Below are 14342 nucleotides of genomic sequence, written 5' to 3'. Positions count from 1 at the left end.
TCCCAGCCATCGCACGTGTTAGCTTGAGGTGGGCACCTTACCTGTGTTCCTCTGGCCCAGACGGCTTTCCCCTGCCCAGGACCCTGCTGCTGCTACGCAACCCCGGCTTCCTTTGGCTGTATGTTCAGAGAGCAGATCCCACCCTCCCAGGGAAGCTGCCGTGCAGAGGGACTGTGGGCCTGGCCTGTTTGCTTCTGCCTTCTGTCCTGCACTTGGGATTGCAGCCTCCACGTCCCCCAGGTCTCAGATTGCGGCCCCCACGGCCCCCAGGTCTGGGATTGCAGCCCCTGCATCTCCCAGGTCTCAGATTGCATCTCCTGTGTTCCCCAGGTCCGGGATTGCAGCCCCCATGTCCCTCAGGTCTGGGATTGCTGCCCACAATTCCCAGCTCTGGGATTGCAGCCCCCGTGTTCCCCCAGCTCGGATTGCAACCCTCAGGTCTCAGATTGCATCCCCTGCATCCCTCAGGTCCGGGATTGCAGCCCCCATGTCCCTCAGGTCTGGGATTGTGGCCCCTGCTTCCCCAGGTCTGGGATTGCATCCCCTGCATCCCCCAGGTCTGGGATTGCAGCCCCCATGTCCCTCAGGTCTGGGATTGCATCCCTTGCATCCCCCAGGTCTTGGATTGAGTCCCCTGTGTCCCCCAGCTCTTGGATTGCAGCCCCATGTTCCCTAGCTGTTGCCCAAGGCCACGGCTCAGCTCACAAAGGGGTTCTCTAACATAGGTGCATCTGCTTCTCCAGACGATGCCCATCCGTAGGTAGTTAGGACCCTTTCCTTGCATGAAACATCATATACATCCGGTTGTTTCATTTTATGTGTCAGCTTGCCTGGGCCACGGACGCAGGTGTTCATTCACACACTACTTTTGATGTTGCGAAGGTATTTTTTACATGAGACTAACATTTACTTCAGTAGACTTTGAGGAAAGTAGATCCTGCTGTGTGGCCTTGGTGGGCTTCATCTAATCAGGTAAAGGTCTCAGCGAAAAGAAGGAATCGGGCCTCCACATGGTCTTTGGACACCACCTGCAACATCAGCCCTCCCCTGGGGCTCCAGCCTGCTGGTCTATCCTGCAAATTTTGCACCTGTACCTCCACACACCTGCAATTGCATGAGCCAGTTCCTTAAGTTAAATCTCTTTCCTTTCTCTCTCTGTTCCCTATTGGTCTGTTCCCTGCAGAACCCTGATACCTACTTTATGTCCCCACACTACACTACAGAAAGCCAGTAAGAGATGCGGGGTCCAAGGCAGACAGGGGTCAGGCCTCTTTCAGGCATGACGGGGCGCATCTGAAAACATCTCGTTCCATCAGATTGTAGGACTCAGTTGCCAAGCGCCTGCCCTGTGTAAAACATGCTACCCTTTGGCCACTCATCTTGTCAACGGGAAAGATTTCTTGACTTTGAATTCGGCTTTCCAAAGATGTTTCTTGCTGCATGTGACTTCTTTTAGCTATAGGGACTATTCCATTGATTTCCCTATAATGTTAATGTCATGGAAACATAGTCATACATGTCTTACAACTTTGTATCCCAGTTTTTTTTTTTTTTCACTTTCTCACGTCCCTGTGGCGTATTGAAAACCAGCTCTAAGTGACAGCAAGAGACGTGGCTTTGTCCTTAGGATCATTTTATCCCCCAGGAGGTTCTGAGCACGTGATTTATTAAGTGGAGGTTGAATGAGCTGGCCTCCAGCTAATACCCTTTGTAGTTGTGCATAGGCTCGTATTACCCCTGCCCCCCGGTTTCATTGAGATGTACTTGTCATAAAACATCGTATCAGTGGATGTACTTAAATGGAATTTTGGAAGGCTCAGGGCCACTTTCTGAATGTGGCCGTGGCTCTTTCTCAGCTGAAGAGTCCCTGTTGGTTTGGAGGCAGGTGGATGGTAGGCGGCCGAGTTCGTGGTCCAGAACTTGCATGCTTTTGAACATGTTCCCGGGGCGCATCTGTTCTCAACCTAAAGCAGGAGGACCCCACAGCCTTGGGTGGTAGCACCGGATGCCGCCCACTATCCGTGGCCCCAGTTTGATGGTTCGGACCCCCACCTTCTTCTTTCTGGGTGTGGCTAGTACAGCTTCCCCGTGTTGAGACCCCAGGCCCACCACGGGTGTCTCAGAGCTTCATCCTGGCCTGGTTTCATTCTGTGTGTGACACTGGTCTGTGCCCCACCTGTCCTTGGGTGGCTGCGACCCTCCTGTCTGCATCAGCATTGCTCCCGCTGAGCTCACTGGGGAGGACCGAACCTCCAAATCTCCACGTGTCCCGTTATTCATGAGTAAACAACGCATTTCCCCATTTTAAATGGCTTTATGGAGAAATAGTTGAGCATGCAGTATACCCACTAAATGATACAATTCACTGGTTTTTACTGTCTTTGTGGAATTGGACATGCACCACGGCCCTGTGATTTTAGAGCATTTTATAACCCCCAAAGGAAGCCCTGTGCCCATCAGCCACCCCTCCCCATTCCTTTACCCCCACTGCCTGGCAACTGTCAGTGTACTTTCTATCTCTGTGGCTTTGCCCATCTTACATATTTCATATAAATTGGATCACATACTATAGGGTCTTGTATGTCTGGCATCTCTCACTGACCATCATGTTTTCCAGGTCCGCCCACAGTGTAGAGTTGATAGAGCGCCCCTCCTTTTTCATGGTCTCGTAATATTCCACGGACTGGATGGACCGCATTTCCTTTATTCACTCAATCGCTGACGGACACTTGACTTGTTCCCACTTTCCTGGTTGTTGTGAATAACACAGCTCTGAGCATTCACACATTCCTATTTGAGCAGACACGGGTTTTCATTTCTCCCGTGTAGATAGATACCAAGGAGAGCAGTGGCCGGACCATGCGGCATCCCCACGTTTAACCGTGCGAGAATTTGTGAGACTGTTTTCCAAAGTGGCTGAGGCATTTTACATTCCCACTCGCCCCATGGGACGGCTCCAGTTTCCCTACGTCCTCGCCAACAGTTGTATTGTGTGTGTGTTTTTTTTTCCTGCAATGAATAGCCATGCTAGTGAGCGTGAAGCGCTGTCACACAATGCTTTTGGTTTGTGGTTCCCTGGTGGCTAGTGACAGTGAGCATTTTCCTGAATGCTTACTTTAAAGAGGACGTGCAATTATCACCAGTTCACAAGGGAGCGGCCGTGAAACACGGGACGTTTTCCCAACTGGCAGGGAGCCGAGAACGCAAAGCCTTCTTCGTGTTTCTTTTTAGTATATTTTTAAAGAAGACTTGAGTCTATGACCTAAGCTTAGACCTTTTCTTCTATGTTTCTACTTTGAGGTCATTGTAATGCACATGCAGTCCTAAGAGAACTTAAGGAGAAATCCTGTGTAGCCTTCATCTTATTTTCCCTCAGTTGCTAACACGTTGCCTGGGCTCAGCGTTCCCCCTTTTAACATGTGTGCGTTTCTGTGCTTGTGGGTTGAGGTCTGTGCACTTCCATTGCACGGGTCAGTTTCTGGATGCCTTTTGAAGGTGCTATTTCTTTTTCCACTCAGTGGAATTCCCCCGGGGAGTCATTCACGCGGTTGGTCCGACAGGCGGCTTTCTTTTGAAGAACACCTGTAAAAAGTCTTGCATAAAAGGACAATCAAACTAAAGAGCTTTCTATTATATAGACCTGCCCTCGGTGTTTTTGTTCGTATACATCTGCATATCCATGGGAGTGTGGCTGTGTCACTAATTCTTAGAAGTGAAATTGGCGTGCCAAAGAAAAAGTGCGTTTTAACGCCGGACAGCCCTTCCAGCTTGCCTCCTGAGAACATACATCCTTGGTGGAAAATCAGCTGTGCAAGCACCTGATTTTTTTTCTGACGCCTACCCACCCATCCTGCATAGGCCCTCACTGTTCTATATAACTGAGGAAAACCAGTAACTTCTTTTACTCTTATTTTCTTGAATCACGACTGAGTTTCAGCATCATTTTAGATGGGCATATTTTATTCAATATCTGTGAATTCCTTGTTCATTTTTTGGTCTATTTTTGGCTTTTTTTAGACATTCTCATGTCATTTTGTACGAGTTTTTTGTGTACAAAAAATGCAACCTCAATCCCATGGGCTGCAGTTTGTCGTCGGCCTTTTGACGTTCCTTGAGGCTGTTTGCATGCTGTAGAATGAAATGTCTTTTTATGTGGTCACAATTACACTTTTCTTCCATGACTTCTGTATCTTCCTTTGAAAAGCCATCTTTGCAATGAGATCGTCTATTAAGAAAGCACACCACCACCAGCCTATTGTATTATGTTTATGATTGAATTTTTGCACACTTACATTTTGGAGCCATCTCATATTTATTGTGAGGTGGTCCATGAGCTAGGTGTGCAGAGAGCTGGCACCGTACCCTTTCCCCCAAATGTTGGCCCCCTCACACAGGCCGGAGGTCAAGCCTCCACGTCAGATTCTTAAAAAAGAACAATGACCTGCCAGCATTCTAAACATAGTGTGGGTTCTGGAAGAGAATCTCTCACCGTGCAAACATGATCCTTTACCAAGCGTATAATGGCTGCTGGTGTTTCTTGCCTTCTTATTTCAGATGCGGGGTTGTGGCAGGGTTGCCACAAATCTGGTGGCAAGCGGCTTCACAGCCCACGGTTGTGTTGGGAGGCTGCATCGCTAAGTAGATCTGGGAAGATTTAGCGGGTGAGTGCCTGGTCACGGGGTGGCCTCGTGGTACCAGGAGCAGCTGGTCCCAGTAACGGCTGGTGCCGCCGAGGTCAGGTTATGGCCACAGCTCACAGATGACTCAGTCTGTCGTGGCCACTGGAGATGAACAGACACGTATGAGTTGGTGATGCATGCAGGACGCAAGGTGGAGGGGGTGTGGAGAACAGCAGGTGACCCTCAAGGTGATTTGGAGGGATCCTGTGTATCTGTGTGCAGCCAGGGATTGGAGGGATGTAGGAAGAACTCACCACAGGGACCTCCCTCCAGGCAGGCTGGTGTACCCGTGCATGGGTGTGCATGCATCATTGTTAGGGTTTGAACTGTGTGGCACCGCCCCTAAATAAAGATATTAGAGTCTTGTGCCCAGTATCTGGGAAGGTGGCCTTACATCTGGAAATAGGGTCTCTGCAGATGACCAAGTTAAGATGAGGTCATAGGGGGACCCTGATGTCATAGGATGGGTGTCCCAAGAGGAAGACACAGGGAGAAGATGGTGTCTTCACACATAGGAGAGGGGCCTCAGCTGAACCAGCCTGCCCTGGACGTCGGATCCCAGCCTGCAGAACGGGGAGAGAATCCATCCCTGGGGCTGAAGCCACCCTGTTTGTAGGGGAGCTGTGGAGAAAGCTTCTCCTGTCTTGCCGAGTGACATACATGATCATTAACAGCAGGAAGGTGGGTGCGGGACCATTAAAGGTGCCTCTGCTGAGGTCTCACCCAGAATTAAGCAGGTGTTGGAAATTGGAGGACGGCCATCTTGGTATAAAGTGGCAGAGAACTTGGCCAAATCATGTGCTTGTGTTTTGCGGAAGGTAGAACTTTACATGCGATATGCTTGGATATTTAGCTGAAGAGACTACCCTGCAATGTGTAGACGGTGGGGACTGGATTTTCGCTGCTCATAGGGACATGCAGCAGGAGAGACATACATTAAAAAAGGGGGTTCTAACTGGAAAGGAACCAGACCTTGAGGATTTACAAAATTTCTTACCCTGTCCATCTAGCGAAAAATGATGACATGCACCTTGGACGGAACACCAACGGTGTGGCTGGACAGCTGTTTGCTAAAGAATTAGGTCTGCGATGTGCAAATCCCATCGACCATCTCAGCGGAAATGCTGTCAGTTTGGACTCAAATAATATGCACTTTTACTATAAGTATGTTCCAAATAGTGCATGGGTTATATAGTTAAGCACTAAAAAATGGCTCCTTGTTTTTCTGAAATGCATTCTAAATATGTAAATATCTATATCTTTATCTCTTGCTCTATAGCATGTGAGAGAGAGAGAGAGAGAGAGAGAGAGAGAGAGAGAGAGAGAGAGAGAAAGAATGTGTCTGTGAGAGAAAGAGATTGATTTGTCTGAAGGAATTGGCTCATGCAATTATGAACACTTGTTAAATCTGAAACCTGCAGGGTAGCACAGCAGGCCAGAAACCTGGGAAGACATGCAGTTTCAGTCTGAAGGCTGTGTGCTGGAGAATTTCCTCCTGCTTGGGGGAATATCTGTCTCTGTTCTGGTTAAACCGTCACCTGATTGGACGAGACCCACCCACGTTTTGGAGGAAATCTCCTTTACTCAAAGTCTGCTGATTTAAATGTTAATCTCACCTGTGCCACCACCCCCCCTCCCCCGCCAAATCGAACAGCTTTTGAAAACACTCAGAATACTGTCTGACCACATATCTTGGCACCAGGGTCCAGCCATGCAGACACACGAAGTGAACTGTCCCGGGAGCTATTTGTGCTATCAGGGAACGCCTCTGTGATATTGTTGTTCATGGCCCTCTGCGGAAACCAGACAGAGACACGTTGCCAGTGCCAAGGACTTGGGGATGTGACAGCCTGATGCTTGGCCCGTTTTGGGGTGGGACAGGCTGGGATTGGCCCCGTGATGGGGCTGGGTGCCCAGCATCTGGGTGTACGGCTTGCGCTTGGCATGGCTGACATCGAGTCCCTTGACCTCGGCAGTTCCTTCACTGGGTTCCTGTGGCCTCCCGTGTACGGTGGACATCTGGGCAGATGTGGCATGTTTGGGGTGCATCGGGTACCCACACATCGCCTCTGACCACTTGATACTTGTTTTCCTTGCATTTCCCAGGGCTTTCTCAATGTGGACCAAGGGATTTGTGGGGAAGCCTCTGTGACAGGGAAGTGGAACCTCTGTTCCTCTCAGTTCTGGTGAGGGGGTAACGAGAGAATAGGGCCTTTGCTCTTGTCTAAGAAAAAGGCTCCTTGAAACTAGTCCATTGCCCAAGCTCAGTAACGGTGAAACCTTCATGAACTTGCCATAAATCAGCAGAAGATGATGTGAAATGGTGTGTTTAAACATGTGTGTATACATGCATTTATGGAGTTTAAGTACAATTGTTGATCCTCAACACCACGAGGGTTGGGGTGCTGACCCACACACGCAGTTGAAGAATCCATGTATAAATTTTGACCCCCCAAAATCTTAACTATGAAGAGCCTTCCATTGGCCAGAACCCTTACCGACAACACAAACCATCGATGAACACGTATTTTGCATGTTATACGTAGTGTATACTGTATTTTTAGGATAAATAAGCTAGAAAACGTTCTGATGGTCGCCAGTCTCCAAAAATGTTTCCAATATATTTATTGGGAAAAAAAATGCACATATCAGTGGGCCCGTGGTTCAAACCCGTGGTGTTAAGGGTCAGCCTGTGTGTATAGATAAGCACCCATATGCTGAACTTGTTGAGACCCAACGCCTGCAGGAGCTTCTGTGTCCTGCAGTTCCAGGTGTCACTGCCCCCTCCTGATATGTTACGGGGGTCAGCCTGGCCCTTCAGGGCTCTGTGTCTGTGAAAAAAATAGCCCTATTACAGCCCGATGGGGATTCGGAGGGAATGGCGGTTCCTGCTTGCATGGCTGTGATGAGGAAAGGGGAGTGTGCACATTGCACACTGAGAAGTTGCACGTGGCGGGAAGCTGGCGCATTGACGGAGGGAGATGCGATGGTGCAGAGAAGGCAGATGCAGCGGGTCAGAGGGCGTGGGGTCTGCCTGGGACGCAGGCGGACCCCAACACTTTGCAGGACCCGCAGTTAGTGGCTTTACCCCCCACCTGCTTGCCCAGCTGCATCCATGCCCCCCATCCATCCAAGCAGATGCTCCTCAGAATTGCCTCCTTCTGGACCTGCCCGTGACCTCCTCTACTGAGGATGCCCTCTTGTGCTGGAAACATGCCCAGTCTTCCAGGACTCCCATGCCCCTGTGTACATACCTCCCCCAGACCTTCTTTACCTCCTGCCTTCTCTCTGGGGGCGGGGGCACATGTTTGCTCAGCCCCCACTTTTCCACCTCTCAGGCCCCCCTAAGCCCTCCAGAGCACCTCTCCGTGCTCCATCAGGAATCCTTGAATTCATCTCGAAAGGCTTTGGAGGTGCATCTTCCTCCAGCAGTTTCCAGATGTGCCTGGTGTAGACCGAGGAAGGAGGCATTGTGCTTGAGGGCTGACCGGAGGTCTGGGTGTATCCTGATCCAGGGACCCAATACTGCAGAATTCGCACCTGCAACTTAGGACAGCTGAGAGTAGGGAGACAGATGCCCATCTCTACTTCCCTTGAGCTTCAGCACCTCACAAGACACGGTGCTTCCCCAACAGGAGCGGGTGTGGACGAATTGCCCGACCCCGGATTCCAGCTGTCGATATTGCTCATCGTCCAAGGTGCCCGCCGAGGAAGGATTTCCCTCTGCCTACTAGGGGGCATCCTGTGGCTTTTCCAGGCGTCACCAGTTTACCTGGGCAGCTTCAGATGTGTCAGCAACCTGGTTTCCTAATCTCTGATCTGCGCCCATCCTTGAGTGTGTTTGGGGTTGGCTTTTTTGAGGTGGGACATAGGTTGCCCTGGCTGTTGGAGGTCGCGTAGAGTTTTCTGCACTGTGTCCCCTGACACTGTGGACTCGGGCGTGTGGTCCACAGCTAGTCTGAAAGCACAAATCTCGGACGGCGAGCCCTTCACCATAAACCCTCTTTTCTCTGCTGTGCATCTGAAATTTTGTTCTCCAAAATTCTCCTAGGGAATTTCAAAACAAGCACTGTGTGTTGCAGCTCTGACGTGCTGGCTTTAGTCCTGCAGAGCCAGAAACATGGGGGTGTCCTCGTGCTTCCCACAGATGCGTGTTCGTGCAGAAGGAAATGCTCGTTTTTAGTAGTTAGAGCGAGACTGTGCCGGACCCTGTGCAGATACTTGCAGAGACCCCCTTGCCCCTCTGTGGCATGCGGGCTTCGCCATCCACCCAAGTGCTCAAGGATCCCTTCTTTCAAAAGGAAACATGCATGGGTGGAGGCAGGCATCTGAGCAAAGAGAAGGAGAGAAGGGACGTGGCTCCAGGAGAACGGACGTGGCCTCCACAGACCCCTCGATCCCACTTAGCTGAGTTGCAGCACCGTGTTAAAGTCTCAGCCCGTGTGGAGCGATTTATTTTAGAAACTGGCTGATAAACCAACACACACACACAGACTTTGCACAGCCCGGAGGTTGGGAGCTCAAGACGCAGGCGCTGGCAGATTCGGTGTCTGTGAGAATCTGAGTCTTGGTTTGTGGACAGCGTCTCCTCGCCATGCCCTCACGTGGACGAGGGGCCAGGGGCTCTTTATAAGGACATAATCTATAGTGGGGGCTCTCCCCTGGGTACCTGATCACATCCCAAAGCCCCCACTCCCTGACCCCATCCCGTGGGGGGTTAGCATCGCACACACGGATTTGAGGGACAAAAGCACCATGCGTAGGGGATGGATTTTGCTCTTTTAGGGTGTGAGGGTGGCAGCCTCGTGCTTAGCTCGTTGATCTAGTCTCTGCACATTCACTGATCGTGGGCCTTGCACCCGGCACCGGGCTGGGCAGTGGGGTTCAGGCCTCCAGGACAAGGTTCCTGTCTCTTCTCTCTGCTGGCCTCACGTCGGAGCCCAGCCAGGTGGCAGTCCGGTCACACGTGTGCCCCAGTGTGTTACCCCCCCAGCGCAGGGTGGATGAAGCCGCTCTTTCATCCTTCCGTCAGAAAGGAGCATCTTTGGGTCTGTAGGCTCGAGACAAACTGTGACCATAAACGGCCCTCGTGACGCACGCACCTTGTTTGACGGCTTGGAGACCCCCTGCTTTGGTCCAGGTCGTTGGGGATGCCAGTCCCATGATTTAAAGTCCATGTTGGTTCACGGCCTCTTGTCACTGTGTTCACACCTTGTCACATGACATCCACATGAAATATCTCTTCAAAACAGGTCTGCAACGCCTTACTCACTGAGAATGTGATTAATGGAAAATAGTCATTTATGCTCACTTAGGTTTGGGAAATACAGAAGGCTGCAAAGAAGGAAATTAAAGTCAACCTCATTATTCGTGGGCTGTCTTTCCTGCTGCAAAAATTTGCAGGTTTCCTCCCTTATAGATACTTTCTCTCCTGAGATTCCAGGGACCTGGGGATGACACCGTTGGGTATTATCCACGACTCCTGGAACTTCTGAGTTCTTTTTTTGACTTTTTGAAAAATGTTCTCTCTGTGTTGTAGCTTGAATATTTCCTAGTCATTCACTTTCAAATTTGTTGTTTTTCTTTTATTTTTTTTGCCTGAATTGTATCGGATCTCCCAATAAGCCTTTGAAAGAATTATCTCTGGTATCAGTTTTTCCTTTTAACATGTATTTTATATATAGGAGCCATGTAATATTTAAATATTACACATTTGCATAAAAAGGAAAGTATTTATTTTTATGTGATGAAATAATTACATTATTTTACTTATTTTCATAAAATACATAAACTAAGATTTGAAGCGTGAAATTTTTACATAAGACATTAAATATAAATGTCTAACATTTTAAATACACATAAAACTTTTACATAAATAACACATTAAGTATTTATAAATATTTAAATATAAGTAACGTTTTCAATGTATAAATACAATTTTTACATAAATAAAACATTAAATATTCATAAGTACTTAAGTATAAATAACATTTTAGATGTATAAATATAAATTTTTACATACACAAGACATTAAATGTTTATAAGTATTTAAATATAAGTATACATTTCATTTATATTCATTTAAAACACATATACTAAATATATTTTTTTCTATGTTTTTCCTTAGCGGTACCATGAAAACATCTCAGGGCGGTCAGTGTGCCGTGGGTGGGAGCGTTTGGGGACCTCTGTTGCAGTCTCTTCTGTGCCCACTGTTGGGCTGGGCCCCTTCACCTTGTTCTGAGGTTGAACGGGGGCCCCACCTGGGAGGGTGAGGCTGCTGCCTGCTTTTCATGGGTAGGACTTAGAGCTGCAAGATGTGCCTTCCCCGTAAGGGCACCAGCAGGCAGAGCCCTCACGTGCGCAGTCAGCGCTGCACGGCGTTTAGCACACATTCAGATCTTGTGGCTGAGTTTGTGGGAGGGGTGAAGACACACAGCTGTGATGTCACAGAGCTGTGATGTCATCATGGGCTGTGGTCACATACACCTGTGATGTCATGGAGCTGTGATACCCCAGACCTGTGATGTCATGGAACTGTGATGATATGCGCCTGTGATGTCACAGAGCTGTGATGACATGCAACTGATGCCATAGAGTTGCGGTGTTACGGAGCTATGACATCACCGAGCTGTGATGTCACACAGTTGTGACATCTTGGAGCTGGGATGCATGGTTGTGTGGCAGGCCTTGGGAGGCGGGGCCTTGGTTGGACCCCACGCCCCTCCTCCTCTCAGGCCGGGTCCTGGAGGTCTGGTCTGGACAGGGAGGCTGTGCTCAGCAGTGCTCCGACTGTGGGGCCATCCTGGAGTGAACACTCCCTGCAACCTCAGGAGCCCGAGAGGGGACCCGTTTAGGGTGCTGTGCATCTTCTCAGGGCCTACAGCCATATGAGGGTGGGCCTCCCTCTGGGAAGACTCAAGCCTGGCTGCCTGGAAACCTGATGGGGGGCCCAAAGGAAGCATTTGGGGTCCACAGTGCCAGACTCCCAGCCAGGGACCTGCTCTTTCTGGTGCACCTCCTATGGGAAACGTAGACTGCACCACGGGGGCGTCCTCACAGCCCTGGGGAAGATACCCATGCTGTGCATCACTCTTGGGCCTTCTCTTTGCAGGGTTGCTTCATTTTGGTGCACGAATGCCTACCATGGTGGTGGATGGCACGGGAAGGGAAGCTCGCGTCGTCCCCCCTTGCTGGAAGCATGTTCTGATGCATGACTCCAGCCTGGCCTCTGGCCGGCAGGTGGAATTTCTCAGGGCAGCTCAGGCCACTGGGGGCTGCTCACTGCCCATCCGTGATGGTGGGGACGGAGCATGGGCCCAGGTTCCCGGCAGGGTGCACTGCTTGTCCATGTGCCGGATGCCGTGGTCCCTAACGCTGGCTTCTCACTGGGGGTCTACCTTGTGTGTTCAGGGTGGGTTCCTGCAAGCTACCTTGCTGGACTGAAGGATCAGTGTATTTCCAGAGGCACCCAGCATTCCTCAGTGTCCCCTCCTGGCCTTTAACCATTCTGTACTCCCACCTGCTGTGTATGTGAGCACCTAGTCCCCACCGCCATGCCAGAGAAGCCGTTGGAGCATTTAACCATTTGCCAATCTGACACGTCATGATAACAGTGTCTCGGCAGAGATTGAACGACCACCTCTGTTATTGGGTGCCAGTCTTTCAAGGGCCGTGTTGGTATATTTTCCCATAAAAATGTGTGTGACATTTGCCTTTTTCCTCCATGAAGCCTTTGCTTTCTTCTTGATTTATAAGAACTCTTTACATATTAGGAAAGTAGCCCTTTGAAGGTGATGGCAGGTCACCATTTATTTTTAACTTGGCTTCTGGTGGTTTTTCTTACCATGTGACATTTTTCTAGTTGTTAAATGTATTTATTTGTTGTGACTTTGACGTGCCGTTAGGCGGGCGTTCCCAACTCCATCGTTCAAAAATCAGTGTGTTTGTACTTTCTTGTCACACTCACCGTTTCACTTTCTCCCCTTAGAGTTTATTTTGATAGGCTCCACAACATATGGTTCTAACTGTCCCTTTTTCCAAACGTCTGTTTAGGCGCCCCGACAGCATGTATTACAAAGCCCATCTTATGTCGTTTATCATAGGCTAAGGCTCCCAGGGCTGCCCTATTCCTGCAGATACCAAACGACTCATTCAGGAGCATGCCTTTAAAATGCAAACTAACCTACCACCTCCTGTACCCCACCCCGTCCACCGTGACCTCCCAGGACCAGGTCCCAGAGAACTAGGGGCAGCCCCTATGTCCAAACACCTGCTGATATTATTTCTAAAGCTTAGCCTGTTCTGCGGCTCCTTCCTGCAGAAACCACACAAATGATACGAGTAAAGGCTCCTGTCTGCACTCTACTTGTCAACCTTACCAGGATTCTTCCTCCGCAGTTTTCCCCCGACAACCGGAACGTGTTGCCGTGGTGACCGGAGGGACAGATGGCATCGGCTATGCTACGGCCAAGTACCTGGCGAGACTCGGCATGCATGTTATCCTAGGTGAGGGTTCTATTACCGTTCATTTATCGTACCGCTAACGTGACGCTTCACCTCGAGCATATGTGTGTAGTCATTTGGTTACAGTAAATGCAGTCAGAGGCTGAAGATGTAAGCATTGATATTGTAAGTGCCAAAAGGGTCAAAAATGTGGGTAAATACTCTTTCGGAAGTGAACACAGGCATTACCTGAAGATTGGTCTTATTTGGTGTGTGTGTGATTCCCTGGGAAGAGCAACAATAAATCGGAATTAATTTGCTAGGGCTGCCATAATAAAGGACCTCTATCTATCTGTCTACCTGTCTGTCTATCTATCATCTATCTATCTATCTATCTACCTATCTGTCCATCTATCTATCTATCTATCTATCTATCTATCTATCTATCTATCTATCTATCTATCTGTCTGTCTGTCTGTCTGTCTATCTGTCTATCTATCTATCTATCTATCTATCTATCTATCTATCTATCATCTATCTATCTACCTACCTATCTATCTATCTATCTATCTATCTATCTATCTATCTATATTTTAACTCTTTGTTGTAAACTCTTTTTTCTTTTGGAAAGGACATTCTATAATGGGGGGGGGGGGTGCTTTAAACCAGAGACATTATTGTCTCCCGTCCTGGAGGCTGGATCCCAAGATCAGGGCTGGACCTCCTGGGTGTGTGGACGCCGTCCTCTCCCCGTGTCCTTACGGGGTCGTCCCTCTGTGCGTGTCTGTGTCCTCATCTTCTCTTAGAAAGACACCAGTCCTACGGGCTCAGGACCCACCCACCCCATGACCTTACTTACCTTGAGCACCTCATACCTCTCTTTCGATGCTTTCCTCAGTAGAAAGAGTGAGTTTCTTATCCTTGCAAGCTGGAGACCATGCTGGGCTTGCCCTGCCACCGGGGTGGACGCCCCCAGCTTTCTCTGACCGCATCCATCCTTTTCGGGAACATGCAGCCCCCACATAAAGGCAAGTTATTATTATGTTCTGTCTTTGATGACCAGAACATTTAGAGATGGAAGATAGCTTTTGGGGTCTTCCCCCAGGGCAGGGAGAGTCTCCAAGCAAAGCCTTGGGGCTGTGGGACGTTCCATTTCTTGAAGGCACTGGAAAGTGCAGATTGTTTTTGCTGCTGCGTCGTCCTGATGTCTGTGCCTGT

At 49.4% G+C, this 14342-nt stretch overlaps 1 protein-coding gene across 1 annotated transcript in view; it reads left to right on the top strand.

Moving 5' to 3' along the window:
• The window catches only part of DHRSX (dehydrogenase/reductase X-linked), a 109049-nt gene that overhangs the window by 14757 nt on the left and 79950 nt on the right, over window positions 1–14342 (top strand). Inside the window, exon 2 of the mRNA XM_073227704.1 lies at window positions 13080–13187. Within this exon, the coding sequence (XP_073083805.1) occupies window positions 13080–13187 (108 nt within the window). The remainder of the gene's footprint in view (window positions 1–13079; window positions 13188–14342) is intronic.

The sequence above is a fragment of the Manis javanica genome, chromosome X (assembly GCF_040802235.1).
Source record: "Manis javanica isolate MJ-LG chromosome X, MJ_LKY, whole genome shotgun sequence".
Lineage (NCBI taxonomy): Eukaryota > Metazoa > Chordata > Mammalia > Pholidota > Manidae > Manis > Manis javanica.
This window is presented reverse-complemented; position numbering and strand designations above follow the sequence as displayed.